This window comes from Cariama cristata, unplaced genomic scaffold (assembly GCF_000690535.1).
Source record: "Cariama cristata isolate BGI_N322 unplaced genomic scaffold, ASM69053v1 scaffold2371, whole genome shotgun sequence".
Classification (NCBI taxonomy): Eukaryota; Metazoa; Chordata; class Aves; order Cariamiformes; family Cariamidae; genus Cariama; species Cariama cristata.
Window position 1 is genome coordinate 135,619 of NW_009600845.1, and position 16,029 is coordinate 151,647.

At 44.2% G+C, this 16,029-nt stretch overlaps 1 protein-coding gene across 1 annotated transcript in view; it reads right to left on the reverse strand.

The window, feature by feature from the left end:
• The window catches only part of CLVS1 (clavesin 1), a 29,418-nt gene extending 16,154 nt beyond the window's left edge, over positions 1-13,264 (reverse strand). Inside the window, exons 1-4 of the mRNA XM_009710180.1 lie at positions 13,239-13,264; positions 7,127-7,394; positions 2,050-2,160; positions 696-931 (exon numbers count right to left, since the gene is read on the reverse strand). Of these exons, the coding sequence (XP_009708482.1) occupies positions 696-931; positions 2,050-2,160; positions 7,127-7,394; positions 13,239-13,264 (641 nt within the window). The remainder of the gene's footprint in view (positions 1-695; positions 932-2,049; positions 2,161-7,126; positions 7,395-13,238) is intronic.
• Between the last annotated feature and the right edge of the window lie 2,765 nt (positions 13,265-16,029).

A 16,029-nucleotide genomic window follows, 5' to 3' on the forward strand; every position in this document is an offset into this window, starting at 1 on the left:
GCCCGGCCATCGCGGGCTGCTGCTGGTGTTGGCTCTGCCCTACCACCCACAAACCCCTGCCAGTTATCCACCCCTCCCATCCCCATAACCAGTGCAAATTACTGAGGGTGGTGCCCTCGAGAGGTGTAACTTTAAGCATTCAGAGTGCACAACCGCCAGATCTAAAAGCAGAGCTCTTGAAAGAGCAGCTCTGCTGCCTTAGCAGGGCTGGATGGAGAAAGTGGGAGCAGAGGCAGCGGGAGGAGCCCCGTCCATTTTCCCTTTAGAGGGCACTGGTGTTCGTTGTACAAAAGCCGCATTTCCGAGGAGGTAAAACCCTTACCGTTAACAACCGGGGTCAGCAGCAAGCAAAGCAGCAGCAAGTAATAGGGACCAGCACTGAAGCGGTGCTGCTGGCCACATTACACCGTACAGAAGAGCATCTCACTCTGCTAGCCTTTCTGTAATGCTCTGTGCAGGGGCTAATTAATTTCCCCTCGTTTTTGTGCACAGTAATCAGACAAGTAATTACGGTTCCACAGAGAGGTTTCCTTTCTCCCACCACACCATGAACACGGTCTGGGGTGAAGTGCTCCTTGCCATCAACATTTGCCAGATTAAAGCCTCTCTCCAAGCCAGATGAGCCCTTCTTGCTAGATTTATGCCAAACCTGTTCAGAGAGCCCAATAAGAGATGATTTCAAAGGCAGTACTAACCTTTTCATGGGTTTGGGCGAAGCCTCCCGCTCCAAGTTGGAGGACGCATGCTTCACGTGCATGGCGTTGTAGGAGGTGTGGGTGTACTCATTTTCATCGCCGTAGTCAGGACCGAGTAACGTTCGAGCCCACGTCCCCATGTCGTACGGAGGAAGAGTCCCCCCAAACTCAGAGGGCAGGCATTCAGGGTGTATTAGCTGGTGAAGGCTGTTCAAGTTGTTACCATGAAGAAAGATCTTTAACAAACAAAAAGAAAGTTCAAAGTCATCATCGATTCCTTACTTCATTAGAGTACAATAATAACAGCGCTAATGAGGTGTGGAGCATCATTAGTTGACGCTGCAGTTTCAGGTGGGAATTTCTGAAGCACCCGGGGCTGGCTCGGGCAGGCGGGAGGGGGGGGATTAGTTTTGGGGTGTGCAGCTGAAGAATTAGGTTGGCACAATAAACCCTTCTGAAAACCCAGATTCGCTTGCTTTTGGTGCATGACACTTTCACTTTCTTAAGTACCAGACCAGAGAAAGTGGAAGTCAGGAATAATGACTGATTATTGCTACTGTAAGAGGACAGAGGGTTGTACGAAGAGGAGTCAGAAGAAAAGGGAGATAGTGGAGGTCACTGAAAGAAGCTGTGAAGAGCAGGTCCTCAGTGCCTGAGAGGGGAACCCAGCCCCGCACCCCAGGACTGACATTTCCCAGGCTGTGTCACCACTTTGACATTTGCCTCTCAAATCCCTCTTTGCTTTCAGGCTGGTACTGCCCGTGTGCTGCCCGGTCAGAGACACCCCAAGGTGAGCTCTGGGGCATCCCGAGGGATGATCTGGTGGTTGTTTGCTAGATTGTAGAAGCCAAATGGCCAAGATGACTGCAGGACCACAGTTCACACTGGTTTCAGCGGGGAAGACCTGCCTTTTCTGCAGCGTCAGCGAACAGCCTTCAGGCATGAGCATTTTTTGTGGAAACAAGTGAGTTACCACCGTGTGAAAACAGTCAACTTGCTGAAGGAATGAAATAGGAAAGTTTACTGTCACAAAAAGAGTTGAACTGAAGTTTCCCTCACCGCAGGTGACCTCAGCCAGGCCTGATATTCCCTCCACATTGCCAAGTCTCTCTGTCCCTGAGCATGTCCCATTAAAACGTATCTGCCCTTTGTTAGTGAAAGCAGCTTTCTGGTCCCTGGCTGAGTTATTGATTCAACCCAGACCACTGCAAACTCTACGTTTTAATAACGGCAGCAATTCTCTGAGGCCATATGAAAAATGCAGAGAGAAAAAGAAGGAAGAGAAGAAAGGAGGCAGCTACCCAGCTACTCCGGCTCTGCAGCTTCGTATCCCCCCTCAGACCCCTCTAATTACCCGTTTCCTTGTCTTGTCTTTGAGGAACGGTTTAATTAGCGTGTACAGGGCATGGATGTACCAGGGCTGGTTGACAAAATGAACTCCTCCAAAACGGGCAGGAAAGCTGTCCTGCAGAAAGAAAGAAGAGGAAGGCAGTTAATAGATGCAGTGCTTTAGTCCGGCAGTCAATAGGATGAAAGTCAGAGGAAGAAGTCTGCCTTTTTCCATCTGCAAACGAGCACTGGGCTGGCTGGGAGGGGGCAGGAGGGAGATGGAAAAAGAAAGACGTTTGCATCGGTTGCCTCTGTTAGCAGACGCAGTCCCTTCTCCCCTCCCTGCGCTAACGCATCAATTGCCGATGATTTAAAGTAGGCTCTCCAGTCACTTCGCCTGAACATTTTTTAACTCCATCAGGGCATCTGACTTGGCTGGGATGGGAAGTGAGAGGGGGCTGATGAGCACCGTTCCCTTGAGGGGAAGCTTTCTAATTTCTCATTGTGCAGCGTAAGGCAAGCCCCCGGTTCCCACGCACATTGCTGTACCCAGCTCACCTTTTCACCCTTCGGCCTCCCCGCCTCCCCCCCTGCTAAAATCATCATTACAATGGGCTGACCTTTCGGGGTGAGCAAGCAGCGTTTTCTGGGGAGGAGGATGGGTGGGAAATGTTGATAAGTGAAAACCAGGACGGCACCATGGAAACTGCTGGAGCCCAGCGCTGGCTGCCAGGCTGTGCACAAACCCCCTCGACATTAGCATGCAGGTAGCGTCCCGCCGGGGAGGTGTTTGCAATAGCGTCCTGCTCCGCTCAGCCAGCGTGCTACGCTTCATAAAAGAGGAGGTTGCGGGCATGTCTTTAAAGGTTATTGTATAGTGTGATGGGTATTTTGTACCGACACTCTCATCTAACAAATGTCAGTCAGGGAAGAGCCTAGGAGTTTTTTCGCATTGCATAAATGGTGGGACGGCCGCTGCTCCTGCGAGAGGAGAGGTGCCTGTCTCTCCCTCGTGAAGGGAGATTTTGATGAAGCCGTCCTCGTCCTGCCTGTGCCCTACAGCTCAGCACGTACAGACAGAGCATAATCAGGTCTTTTCCTGCAGGGCTTTGGCTTCGGGACTCGGGCAGGTTCATTCCCCTCACAATTAGCAAGGGGTATCCTGGGGCTTTCTCTCACCTTCCTCCAGAGCATCAGAGATTGAGCACAGCTGGTGAGGATATGGAGTGGATTTGTGAGATGATATGGAAAAATCCCCTTATACACCTGCTCGGTATAGCTTCTGTGCTGTTTCAAGGTCAAATTTTGTTCCCAGATTCAGCACTATGTAGGCATCCCACCACCTCCCACCACCCAGGGCAGCCTGGCAGGAGACTCTGTGCTCTTTAGCACTGGCTATGGATTGCCCTGGCAGTCGTCTTAAACCATGCTTAGGTAATGTTTGTGAGCAGCCACGGGATACATTTTTCTTTTGCTGTATAGTATAAGCCGCTTACTCCCCCGACACATCAGTTGACCTGAAATCATTACAAATCTTGATATTGGATGCTCCGTGCAAGACTAGTGGGTAGTCAGGCCAGTATGCAGGAGGCCAAGCAGTGTAACATTACAGGTGATCCCATTTTAAAACCCAATAAATTATAAGCTGAGCTTTTTAAGGATGGTACGTGCTCTGTTGAGGTGTTCATTCACGGTAAAGATGACGGTATTTCCATTGCTACTGGAATATTCATCAGTGTTTAGGGACGCAGCTCTGACTGATATGAATTACTGCAGTGCTGCAGGTTGCAGTGACTTCGGGTGGGCTGTGCTGAGAACCAGCTGCAGGGAGCCTGAGCCCACCTAGAGAAAAACATTGACCAACACAAGTGTGAAGTGAAGCCCACAGCGATTTTTTTTTTTTTCCTACCCTGTGATAACCTAAAATTAGGTTTTAGAGCAGACCAGAGCCAAAAATGCCCATCTCATGCAAAATTCACATATTCAGTTGCTTTCCTCCCACATGGGAATGAAAATTTGAAGATTGGAAACCTTTAACAGAATATTCTAAAAAATAAAAAAAATATTAAGCAATATCGGAATGTTCCATATTTGCCTTTTTTTTTAAAAAAAAAAAAAAGAAAAAATTCTATATTTGTCAAGCTGGCAGCCATCCCACAAGCTATATCGCTAAGGCAGAAGTTCTGGACTCCTCTGCTCTTTGGGACTGAGCTACCACAGCTGTCGCAGGTTGTACCACCGCAGCCTAGGTCGGAGTAGGAGATACAGTCTGAGTCTGAAGCAAAGGACAATAAAGAAACGAGAGATGGGAAGCAGGGGAGTAACTTTAAGACACAGAAATTTACACAGACCCAAAAAAGAAAAATTATTTTGCTTTCTCCCTAGAATGCACAGCTGATATTAATCACAATCTTCAGTAAGAAATGTCAGTCAGACTTCATTTCCAAGGGGGAACGTGGTTTTTTTTTTTTAGAACGTGTTGACCAGCCTTAATGATACCACATTACCCAGAAAGGGCTGAATGCTGAGAATTATAGGAAGCAGTCAGAGGTTTAAACTGGCAGACTGCCTCTGGAAAAGGTTGACTAAGGAGAAGGATGTACTTTCTTATATAGAAAGTGAGTTTTATGTCCACCCAACATAGACTGTTGAGTCCGTAAACTAGATTCTGTCTGGTACATCAGTAGATTAAGTGTTAGAGGAAAGTCTTATAAAAGTTTTATTTAAAGGTGATTGCTTTCTTTGCATTCTGAAGATACACCCGAAAATGCACAAAGACCCTTGAAAAGGCAACATGGTGGCCAGGAAAAAAACAACCACCAAAGAACATTTTTTTGTGTGCAACTTTCTGCTAATTTTTGTTCCGTGCCCTATTAAGCACAATAAGTTCAATTTGACCTTCATCCCTCCGTCCACCTGCATTTGTAAGGCTGTCAATTAGAACAAGGACAAAGACAAATTCTTTTCTTTTTTTTTTTTTTTAAACCAAAGAAATTTGATATGGGAATCATCCAGACACTGTTTGGAACTGCAACATACCGATTGTGCAGAAGTCCCTAATTAGAGCAGAGCTGCCTTGGAAGGAAAAGCTCCCGTCTGGAGGTCTGCCTCGTGCAGTTCCAGGAAGGCGTATGAGCCATTTCCCATTCCCCACTTAGTGTCTCTGCTGCTTTCCCTGGGGCAAGGTGAAAGTAGCTGAAATTGATTTTCTGCTGGAGAGCTTTTGCTTTTAGGAATTCTCTTTTGATTTCTCACATCCTGTGATTCCTTGGGAAGGTGTATTTTATAATGAGGTACATTTTTTTGGAGCCTACTGTGAAAAGGACCCTGGGATCATAGAGCCTTTTCTTAACCTGATTCCTTGTTAAAAATACCCAATCCTGAGGATATATTTACATTTTATTCCAATGACATAAATAAAATATAGCACGCAGGAATTGGTCTAATTATTTGTGGGCACTACTGTCATTTTGTTTGAAAACTAGGCTGGACACATTAGTGTGTTGCTCAGAGATGAAATTGCAGTGTCAATAAATACATCCAGCCCAGCGCTACTCCAGCTAACTTGCTACGCAGTGGTAGCAGAGAAGAAACAGCGCAAGGACTCCAGATACCTGCTTGGGCAGCCAGCTCACTCCGGAGTCAAACCAGGTCTTCTTCATTGGGACCTGAAGTGAGCTAAACCAAGGAATATCTCTAACCCTGCTGCAGGGGCACCTTCCCAAAACAGTGTAGGCAAGCCTAGAGAGAGAAAATTGTCCAAACAGAGGGTTTTAGTTGTTCCTGTTGATTGAATGAAACCAGTGACATAGGTGAGACTTTTCTTTCCTCTGATTTGTCTTTTTTTTTTTTTACTTTATGTGTTCGTTTCTTTACTGTTTTCAGTTGTTGCCCTCCGCGTTGTCCCCAAAGAAGAGCAAGAAATGAACATTTGAGTGCCACAGTGGAGCTGCCACAGACACCCCGAAATCCATACAGGCCTCAGTACATCTTTCATTTCAGATCGGAGAAGTGTCCCCAAGCTTGCAGATCAGAGGAAAATGTTGCGGAGATCGTTGTTTCCCTTCTCCACTCAGGCCTAAAGTGCAGGGAAATTTCCAAACTGAAATGAGTCTGGGACTGAAAACCCTTGGTATATAATGTTCCTCTAAGTAGCTAGCGACAATTTTTCATTTTTTCTGCCTGTTCTTGTCTTCACGACATCTATTTCTTTTGGCGTGAGTATGCATCAGAAACCTTTTACTGTGGTGTTGTTCTACATGGTCTGAAAGCTAAAAATCAAGATGATCTTCCAGCATCTCCTCACACCAAAGTGTGGTAGAAAAGCAAAACAATCTTTGGAATACCAAAATTAGGAATAAATCCAACCTGATGCTCAGGGTCAATCTTTTCAAACGGCATGAATTGGCTTCATAAAGCAATGACCTGAGCTCAAAAACCAAATTACAGCATATTTCTAGGTTATGGGACATCTGAATTTTGTGACACAAACATTTTTAAAATGCTTTCAAAACTCCTACCCTTTGCAATCAGAAAAACAAACATACATCTTGCCGTCCAAATGCACTTTAATCTCGACCATACTTGCCAGCTTACTGCAAATCAAAATATAATCCCCTTTGAAAGAAAATAACTTCCCTTAGATTCAGGAAGATTTCAATGATACACAAAACTGTTTAAACCAAAAGGTCATTTAAACTGAGGATAAAAACAACATCTTCATGCCTGTGCGCTTACATAATCAGTCCCTGTGGTGGATTAAAGCTCCCACAGACCATATTAATAGTTCAGGAAGATTTTATTAATAGTTCAGTGATAGTTTCTCCATGGAGAGTTTCCGTGAGTGTGTGATTTTAATGGATTGGCACAATAAGGGAAGGAGGCTTTCTGCTTTCCAGCTCTGGATCCAAATTCAGCCTCTGAAAGAGTGGCAGTGGTTGAAAGTTGTTGTCCCCCAACTTTGCAACTTTGTCAGATATCAGATAGGTTTTGTCTATCAAACATTCCTGAGAGTGTTTGAACTGATGCCACATAACGCCCTTGGTGTGGACAGAGCAGGCGGTGTATTGTGCCTGCTAGGAGCGAAGGTAAAGCGTCCCCACCGTCGCTACAGCTTCAGCTTTTAATTTTAATGCAGCTCCTAAGAGATGAATGCTTAGTTCGGGGAGTCCCGTGGGCAGGAGGCGGTGGGAGGCAGCATCGGGGCCGGGGGCTGCGAGGACCCGGGGACCAAGCTGCTCCCGCACCTCTCCGAGCCCTCCCCGGGGCTGCGGGAGCCAGGGCTCCCGTGGCACCTGCTCTGAGCCTGGGCACGTTTCAAATCTCTGTCCGGACAAGTTGCTTGTCTTTCCGTTATCTCTTTTTGCTCCCCTGTGTTTTGGAAGAGATGGGAATGTAAAATTAATGTTGCCAGTGGCAATAATTGCAAACTCGTTTGCTTCTACCTTGGCATGCCCTCAGAGTACACAGGGCTTGGAAGTAGCTGCAGAGTAGGGGAAAATCATTAAAAAAAAGACATTAGTGCTAGCAATATGGTAGTCCTGACCTGCTTGAATATGCCCGTAAAAAAGAGTTCTTACAATCGGGAAGAACTCATTGATTTTGGGTAAGCTGTCACTGTAACTGCTCACACCAAAACGCTCTCTTTTCTTTGAAGCATAAAGTAGCAAAGGGTTGGAGCAAAATCACAGGAAAATCTGCATGCTTGGTTTCTTTTTACACTGCATACCCACATATATAGATGAGTACGCTCCGTAGTACTGCTGTCGGGGAAGTGGAACTGAAGAATGAACATTGGGATGCATTCTCCTAGACATTTTTCATTATGTTTATCTCTCCTGCTACATTCAATAACTTTTAAAATTCCATCATTTGCAGTGGGTTTCTCCCAGTTATTATTGCACATTAGTGAGGTCCTACAGAGCATCTGTTCATGGGTGTTGACAGATGGCACCAATAAATCAGGTTATAGAATACAGATTTGCTCAGTAAACTTTGATTTGTCCTGATAGAATCATGCTGTCCTATCATCTGGTCTAACAAAATAACTTGTAACCTTGAGGCAAAAGGGGGATTTCTTCACTACCTTTTTACAAGAAACTCTTTGCTGAACCAGCTCAGAATAATTTAGGAACAGAAAATTTCCCAGAAGCGGTGACTTTGTTGGGTTCCCACCATACCTCAGTGCTGCTTTTTTGCTTGGCATGTGCCCCTCTTAATTTCAAAGTGTTTCACACACTGAAGGTACAGACTGAGGCTCCCTCCAGAAAAAGAAGATTAATAAATTCGATTGATAGAGAAACAGCAGGTTCATTCAGGGGCTTGGTTGAGGAGGCACACAGAGAAGAGAGGAATTCAAAAGGTGCTTAAAAAACAGTAATACGAAGAGCACTGACACACTGATCTGGAAGTAGCCCATGCACGTGTGCAACTGGGGGTCACCATTTGCTCTAGCTTAGGTCAGATTAGGGGAGGCTGGGATCAGGGAGCTTCTGGTGGATCAGGAAAAGTCAAAGTCACAGGCTGAGCTAAGGAGGGGCAGATTGGGTCAGAGGAACAGGCGGCAGCATGGGAAGGGACACGAATGAGCTGGAGGCTATTTTTCAGAGTTCGTTTAGGAATCTTTGCAGCCAGCTCTAGCAAACCGAGCTAAATTGTCTCCAGTGTCCTGATTTTTGGTGTAAACACTAGCTCAGAAACACGTTTATAGCCAGCTTTCTTAAGTGAGGGTGACTGCAAGCTGAGTCGCTTCTATTCCTGTATCTCACTGAACATGAATGTCTGAAATTCGTTGTGGGGGAAGGACAAAGCAGCGGGAAGATCATCAGAGCTGAAAGTAGTTTAGGGCTTAATTAGAGACAGCAAAATGTGCTAGGCACAGTGAAAGCCTGGCCTGGAGACTTGCTGGATGAAGGCAGGCGCTGCTGGCTGGAGTGTGGGACCACGGGTCGGTTGTGATGCTTTGCCCTCCCTGGGATACCAAGCCCATGGCTAGCTGTGACCTACCAGCTTTCATTGCTCACTCAAAACCATCAAAAGAAGAAATTCTCCATGCAAACATCAAGTTTCTGAGGGAAGTGACCTCCCTCCAATCCTTTCCCTAACACCAGGAGTTAAAGCAATACTGTTTGTCTCTGCTTGAGCCGTTGGTGGGTTGTGTGGGTGTGAGTTGCTCTCAGTTTTGCGGGTATGATAAAGAAATGTGGGGGTTTTGTAGCCAGATTTTAACTCAGGACCTTCTGAAGCAAAATGGCCACCAGCAGAATGAGCACATCCAGCAATGAAAGTAGAAGTCAGCATTAAGACAGCTGTGAGGAAAGACCACCCTAATTCCCTTGCACCTGGAAAAGAATCCACCCAGAGGTCAAAAAGTTTCACATGGAAAACTTCACTCGAAAAATGTTCTATTTTTAATATACAGTTTTTGAAAAAGAATAACTTAAAGATTTTTTTGAAAGTAATTTTTAAAATTTAAGCTCTAAACAAAATTAACTAGTGCTGTTAACCACTGTAGCCAAAATCTCCTATTTTTCCTTGGCTGACCTGATGTATTCCTCTCTCTCCCTAGCTATTTCTATTTCCATTTCCATAGCCAGGCCTTGCACCCATCCTGTGGGACACTGTGGCTGAAAGCACAGGGAGTGAAGAGATCAGGACAGAGAAGAAGATGACACTGAGGCAAATCCGGTAGGATTTAAAAGACTGTTGAAAAGAGAGAGTCAATGCATGCAAAAAATCAGTCCTGAAAAGGACAAAGTACAGCACCTTATTTCTTGTCCAAGAGTGGGATTTTAAACAAAAAACCCTGCACAAAGGCTGCCTATTTAGATACGCATTTTTATGATGAGTATCTACATCATGTATGTGAAACATTTATTCTGTATTTTCTTCACATCACCACTTGCTGTACCTATGTATCAGCTCTCTGCCAAAATAGCCCTGTGCCTGAGTGAAGGGGCAATGAAGTCCAGACTGTCATGGTGAGGACAAATGCCCACAGCGTTAGTTAAAGTCAGCCAAAGAAAAGCAATTAAAAAAGGTCTTGTGGCACTTGCCTTTCTTCTCAGGAGACCTATTGACTTTGCAGAAAAGCTTTCCACCTTGCCTATGAAAGCTCCAAGGTGTTACACAGAAATCGTACAGTCATATTACACTTGTGCTGTGATTGAAAGCTGATGATGGAGAAAAGGAGATTTTCGTTATTTATAGTGCTAGGCAACCTATTTGGCGCTGAACAGAAGTCTGCTGTAGCCTGGCTTGAACGAAACGTGGAATCATCTTAAAGCTTTTGCATGTGCATTCACATATAGAGCGGCATGCAAAGGAGATTATAAACTATTATTGTGATGAGATTATAACCTAGCACAGGTCAGAAAAAAAAAAAACAAAACCCAAGCAATTCTTTTATTGGTGTTTGTTGACTGAAACAAATTAGTTGACAAAGATTTATTCTTTTCCAGTAAATTTCTCTACATCTAGCAAGAAGTTAAGAAAATCCTTTGTGTTGACTTCTCTATACAGCTCCTTGAAGGTATCATAGGCTTCTAGCACCCATTTTCTCAAGGCTATTTGCTAAATGGAAGATTCCCGTGTTATTTCACTAAGAATTTCAGTTTTTACCCTAATTTGTCTGAGATTGGAACTTCATTTTTAAATGGAAGGTTTCCCTTCACCTAGCTCTCACACAAACCCTTTTTTAAACAATTTCTATGGTATCTGTCATCCTTGACAAATATACTCTGATGAGTGTCCTCATGGTGAAGATACTTTTTAAATTCTTTTTTTCTGTTTCAACAAGAGTGTGTGTGTGTGAGGGTGGGTGAGAAACCCCTGTGACCTACTTTGTTTTAAAGGAAGTCAAAATTCTAAATGTCTGTGCAATGGTGGAAACCCAACTCTGGGGGAGGTCAATACAAGGCAACTCATGCTGCATTAGATAAACACCGGACGGCAGCAGCACCTTTCCTTCATGTACAACCTCTTATTCTTCAAAACAATAGAAGCCTGGGGAAAAAAGAATCTTTTATTATTTGCATGATTCAGTCCCTGTCTTTGTTCCAATCTCTTACTGAGATTGCTTAGCTTTCCTATCCCTCCATGCTGAAGGGAAACTTGTTTCATGTATTTGTGTTTCACAAAGTCCCACATAATCGCAGGGCTGATTTGACAGGTGCAGACCAACGTGTCAGGTCTGCAATGAAATATAATCTCTTTGTGTCTGCCCTTTTGTGATCTCTTTCTCTATTTTTTTTTTTTTTTTAATAATGGAGCTATGCCTTGGTAATGAGAAACCTGACCATAATTGAATATCCTTGAAATAAGTTTTGAGAATGAAAAAATATGAGTAATACTTAAAGATACATGTGGAAAGATGGAAAGATATATGGAAAGATACATTCTGGAAAACGTATTGTTAGGAAAGCTGTTTTTACAGCATTTTAAGTTTCACTGCATTTAAGAAACAAGTTATGAAGACCTCTTTACAGTGAAAAGCCTTGTACTATGCAGTACAGAGAACACACTGATATTTTTCCCCCATGGTCATGAAAGTAGGCATTGCTAATAACACCACCAGTAGCTAAGATTGTCCGATGCTCCATTTGCAATTTGTTATAACTTTGCCAGAGTTTTACATTTTTGGCCCAAAAGTTTTAACAGGGAGCCAGACATATTTTTATGGGAACAGTTTTGGGGGCTGGAGGGTGAGGAAGTGATTTGAGCGGTTCTCAATGGGCTTGGGTGGGGAAAAATATTGTTTTCTGCACTTGAAAAATATTTCCATGGTTACTGGAGGGTGGAGATTTAAAGCCTAAAGCCTTTGGGACATGGACGCAGCCTTTCAGATAAAGGTTTCCTAGTGCACGCTGGCAGAGTGAGAATTCGCAGCTCCATGTGTGCCAGAACTCATTCAGGGGAGTCTGGAGGTTGAGGTGTTTCATAAGCTGGACTAGTCATAGTGATACCCACTTGCCTTAAAAGCTATGGTCAGCCAAAATCCTTCAGGTTCGTTAGCTACGTTCTGCCAACCGAGCGGCTGCAGCCCCGACCCGCGGGTGGGAGGCAGAGCTCTCCCTGCAGTGGTTGCTCCTCGAGGAATCGTAAAACCCAGGAGGGGTCAGGGGCCCCTGGAGCTGTACTTTGATACTGGGATTTCTTCTTTTCTAAGCGCTTGACTTTGGCATTTTAATGTTCTTCTTGTGCCGTGTTTACCACCGAAAGCAATGCTAGGTGACAGCCAGTGCTTCTCGTCACATAATCACTCAGAATCAGGGCTTTTATCGGTCTGCCAGCGTTAAATGCCACATAAACATTGTACTCTTTGCTACACAAAATACCGGCTGACACTCTCTGCAACACAGCACAACTTCCCTTCAGTTCACGCTTCTTATTCCTCACTACCTTGCTTTACCGCAACCTCAACTCTGACTTCAAAACAGCTTTCAAAGGTAGCAGTGGGAAAATCATTTCTGCTGTCTGTGTAGGTGCAAGGAAAGCAGGGCACTAATCAGTGCATCTTCCCGGCCCTTTCATTATCATCAGCCAAGCGTGGATATCACACTGCGGGGATAATTCCAGGACACTGTTTCAGTCCTTTGATCTCTTCTACATTATCACCTGCTCCCACCACAGTCCCTGAACAAGAGGAGTCACCAGTGAAGTTGACTGCCCGAGTAGGGCTTGCACTGCCTACCCCAAAAGGTTATTCTTAATTGTTTTCAGGCAGCACAGCATCAGTCTGCAAGCTAATGATTCTTCCCTTCTCCTGTTGTTCTACTCTTAAAAATTTGTTCAGATTTTTTTTTTAAGGTCAAGACCAGAAAAAAAAATGACTTCTCTGAATTTGTTAAAACCACAGCTAGCAGGAAGGCATGACCCCATTTCTCACCCACCTCAGACTAAAAAGCCATATAAATTTTCCTCTTCCTCTTTCTTCTCGTATTGGATTAAAGTCACACATTAAGTACTGCTACATGAAGTCTTAAAAGAATCAGGCTTTTTCCACTCAAAGGCTTGGAGTATGCTGTGTCATATCCCTGGAGGTCATTAAACTTGCTAGGCAGTCAGTCCGTACCTTCTCCTTTGAAGTTTTCCCATCAAGAACTCTTTCCACCTGAAGGCATGCAGCAGCATATCCTCCTTGTTAAACTCCAAGCATTTTATTACTTTTGTGTGCTTGAGTACCAGGGCATTTGCAAATCACTGAGGGTCATTTACCTTGGGTTTAGCAAGGCTTTAGACATGGTGGCCTATATTATCCCTCTAGCAAATTGGAGAGATGTTGTTCGGAGAGGTGGTATATAGTGTGAGTGAAAAATTGATCAGATGATTGCTGGGATTCAGGTGTTGAGATCAGAAGTACAAAGTCTGCCTCGTGGTCATTTACTAATGTTTTTTCTCTGGGATTGATACTGGAACCAGTACAACTTAATGTCTTTATAAATGACCTGTGTGATGGTAGAATCGCAGAATCATAGAATCGTTTTGGTTGGAAAGGACCTTTAAGGTCATCAAGTCCAACCATAAACCCAGCACTGCCAAGCCCACCACTAAACCACGTCCCTAAGCACCACATCTACATGGCTTTTAAATACCTCCAGGGATGGGGACTCCACCACTTCCCTGGCAGGGAGTAACTAACCCTCAGAAGCTTTGCTGATGGTACCAGGCTGCAGAGTACAGCTGATACGCTGGAGGTTAAGGCAGGGAGTTCCTGTTCAGAGGGATCTTGACAGGCTGAAGAGATGAGTTGCTGGGAACCACATCAACAAATGCAAAGTGTTTTACCTGAGACAGAATAACCCCACGCAGCAGGACAGATCAGACACTGAACCACTAGAAAGCAGCTTTGCAGAAGAGGACCTGAGCATCCTGGAGTGCAAGTTGAATATGAGTATCATCAGTGTATTTGTATGGCAAAAGTGGCCAGCCGTGTCCTAGGCTGCACTAGCAAGTGCATAACAAGTGGGTGAGGGAGATGATCCTTCCCCTTAACACCTCTGAGACCACATCTGGAGTGCTGTCTCCATTTCTGGGCTTCCTACTGCAGGAGAGGCTGACATACCCCAGTGAGTCCATCAGAAGCTGCCGAGATGACCGAGGAATGGAGCACATGGCATATGAGGAGAGGCTCCGCGAACAGGGTCTGCTCAGCCCGCAGAAGAGGAGGTTAAGGGGGAGTCTCACTGCTCCCTGCAACTCACTAATGGGCACCTACAGAGATGACAATCAAATTTTTCTCAGGGAGAAAGATAAGGTAGTCGACTTCAGTCGCAGTTGTGGTGGAAAGCCAAACCACATACTAGGAAAAAGTTTCACGACGGGCAGTCAAACACAGGAACGCATTTCCTGGAGAGGCTGTGGAAATCCCGTCTGCGGAGATGTTAATATCTAGCTGGAAAAGACCTTGAACGACCTGGTCTAAACTCAAACCTGGATCTAACTTCAGAGTTTGCCTTGCTTTAAGCCATGAATGGGATCAGATGATTTTCAGACTTCCAACTTCAATCATACCATGATTCTGTAGTGTTTTGTATGTATGGATATGCGTGCATCTGAAGTTGTCAGACTGCTCCTGCCCTGTAATTCACTTATTCATGTTCCACACTTATCGCTGACTGATCTCTGGTTGCTCAGGGCTTCAGGTTGCAGTTTCCATTTAAAGCTGAAGCTTTTATCATCTTTAAAAGATGCCACAGAATTTATTATAGACTAATGGGCAGGAAGGTAAGGCTTATTTATGATATGCTTTGCTGTGAAACCCATATTATGAGCATGAATGACAGCAATAAACAAAAGAAAATAATCTGTTCAGACCAGAGGAAAATCTATATCACTTACTCCCTGCATTGAGCTGTTGTTCCAAGAACGAAGGATTTCCTTGTTATCAGGAATGTGCTGGGTGAACAGAAGTCATCAGAAAAGCTTAATTCCCTATTAACTGCTACAGTATTTCACACGTGCCCCAATGCATATTAATCTCACTTACGTCCATCAACTTAATTAAAACCTTTCTGTTATTGAAATCTATAACTGGCACAGAAAGAAGTCAGAGCTTAGGAAAGTGTTCATTTGTGCCGTTCACTGGACAGCTTTCCAGTAGTTCTAGGTTAGTTCTGGTAGGAGATAAATGATTTCTGCTGGAAATCCGGCAACTTGGAAAATATTTGGTGGTTGCATCCAAAGCCAACATTCGTCTGCAAGCGACAGTGAGAAGTTAACAGTACTGCTGAACGGCGTGCAGATGTTTGACCTGACATTCTTTTTTTTTCCTTTTCTTTTATCAATGACACACTTTTATCATATATATGCAGTAGTGTTCATGTGCAGTACGTCTTTGCACAAAAATTCAAAATAAGGGCCACTGACAACACACTTGTAATGTAGAATTACATTAATGTCTTGTTTCCCCACTACTGTTAGGGCTCTGTCTGGGAAAGTCAGTTTACTGCTTATTGGTACCATCCTCTCCAAAATGTTAAGACCAAACCATTAGCAAACTTCCTTCTTCCCTTCCCGCACCTCCAAATTCTCTGCTCCAGGCACTATATTGTCTCAGTTTTGAGTTTAAAACAAATTTTAGGCACACCATGTTGTACAATCTGGGAGAGACTGCTCTGTTAAATAGGCTCTGCTATTTGAACTGGTTGAGTTGTGAAGGCATTCAGGTTATGAAAGTCTGCTCAGTGTGAAATCCATCACCGAACGCAGCAAATTCTTCCCTCAAGGTGATTATCAAACAACTGATTTTCCCAGGAATAAACAGCAAGGAAATATCCTAAACAGAAAAACAGAGAAGTTTAACACCTTACCAGCACCAAAATTCTTTCAGACTACAGAAGATAATTGGAGTCGTTTACCCAGTACTTCAGTCTGTATCCATAAGCCAGAAGTGCCACTGGAAAGGTAGCTTAATTTCTGACAGAGAAGATCTGAAGCACCTTGATTGTTAAAAATATTTTCCCATTAACTTAGGCAGAGCAGGCTAATTACGAAATAATATTACGGC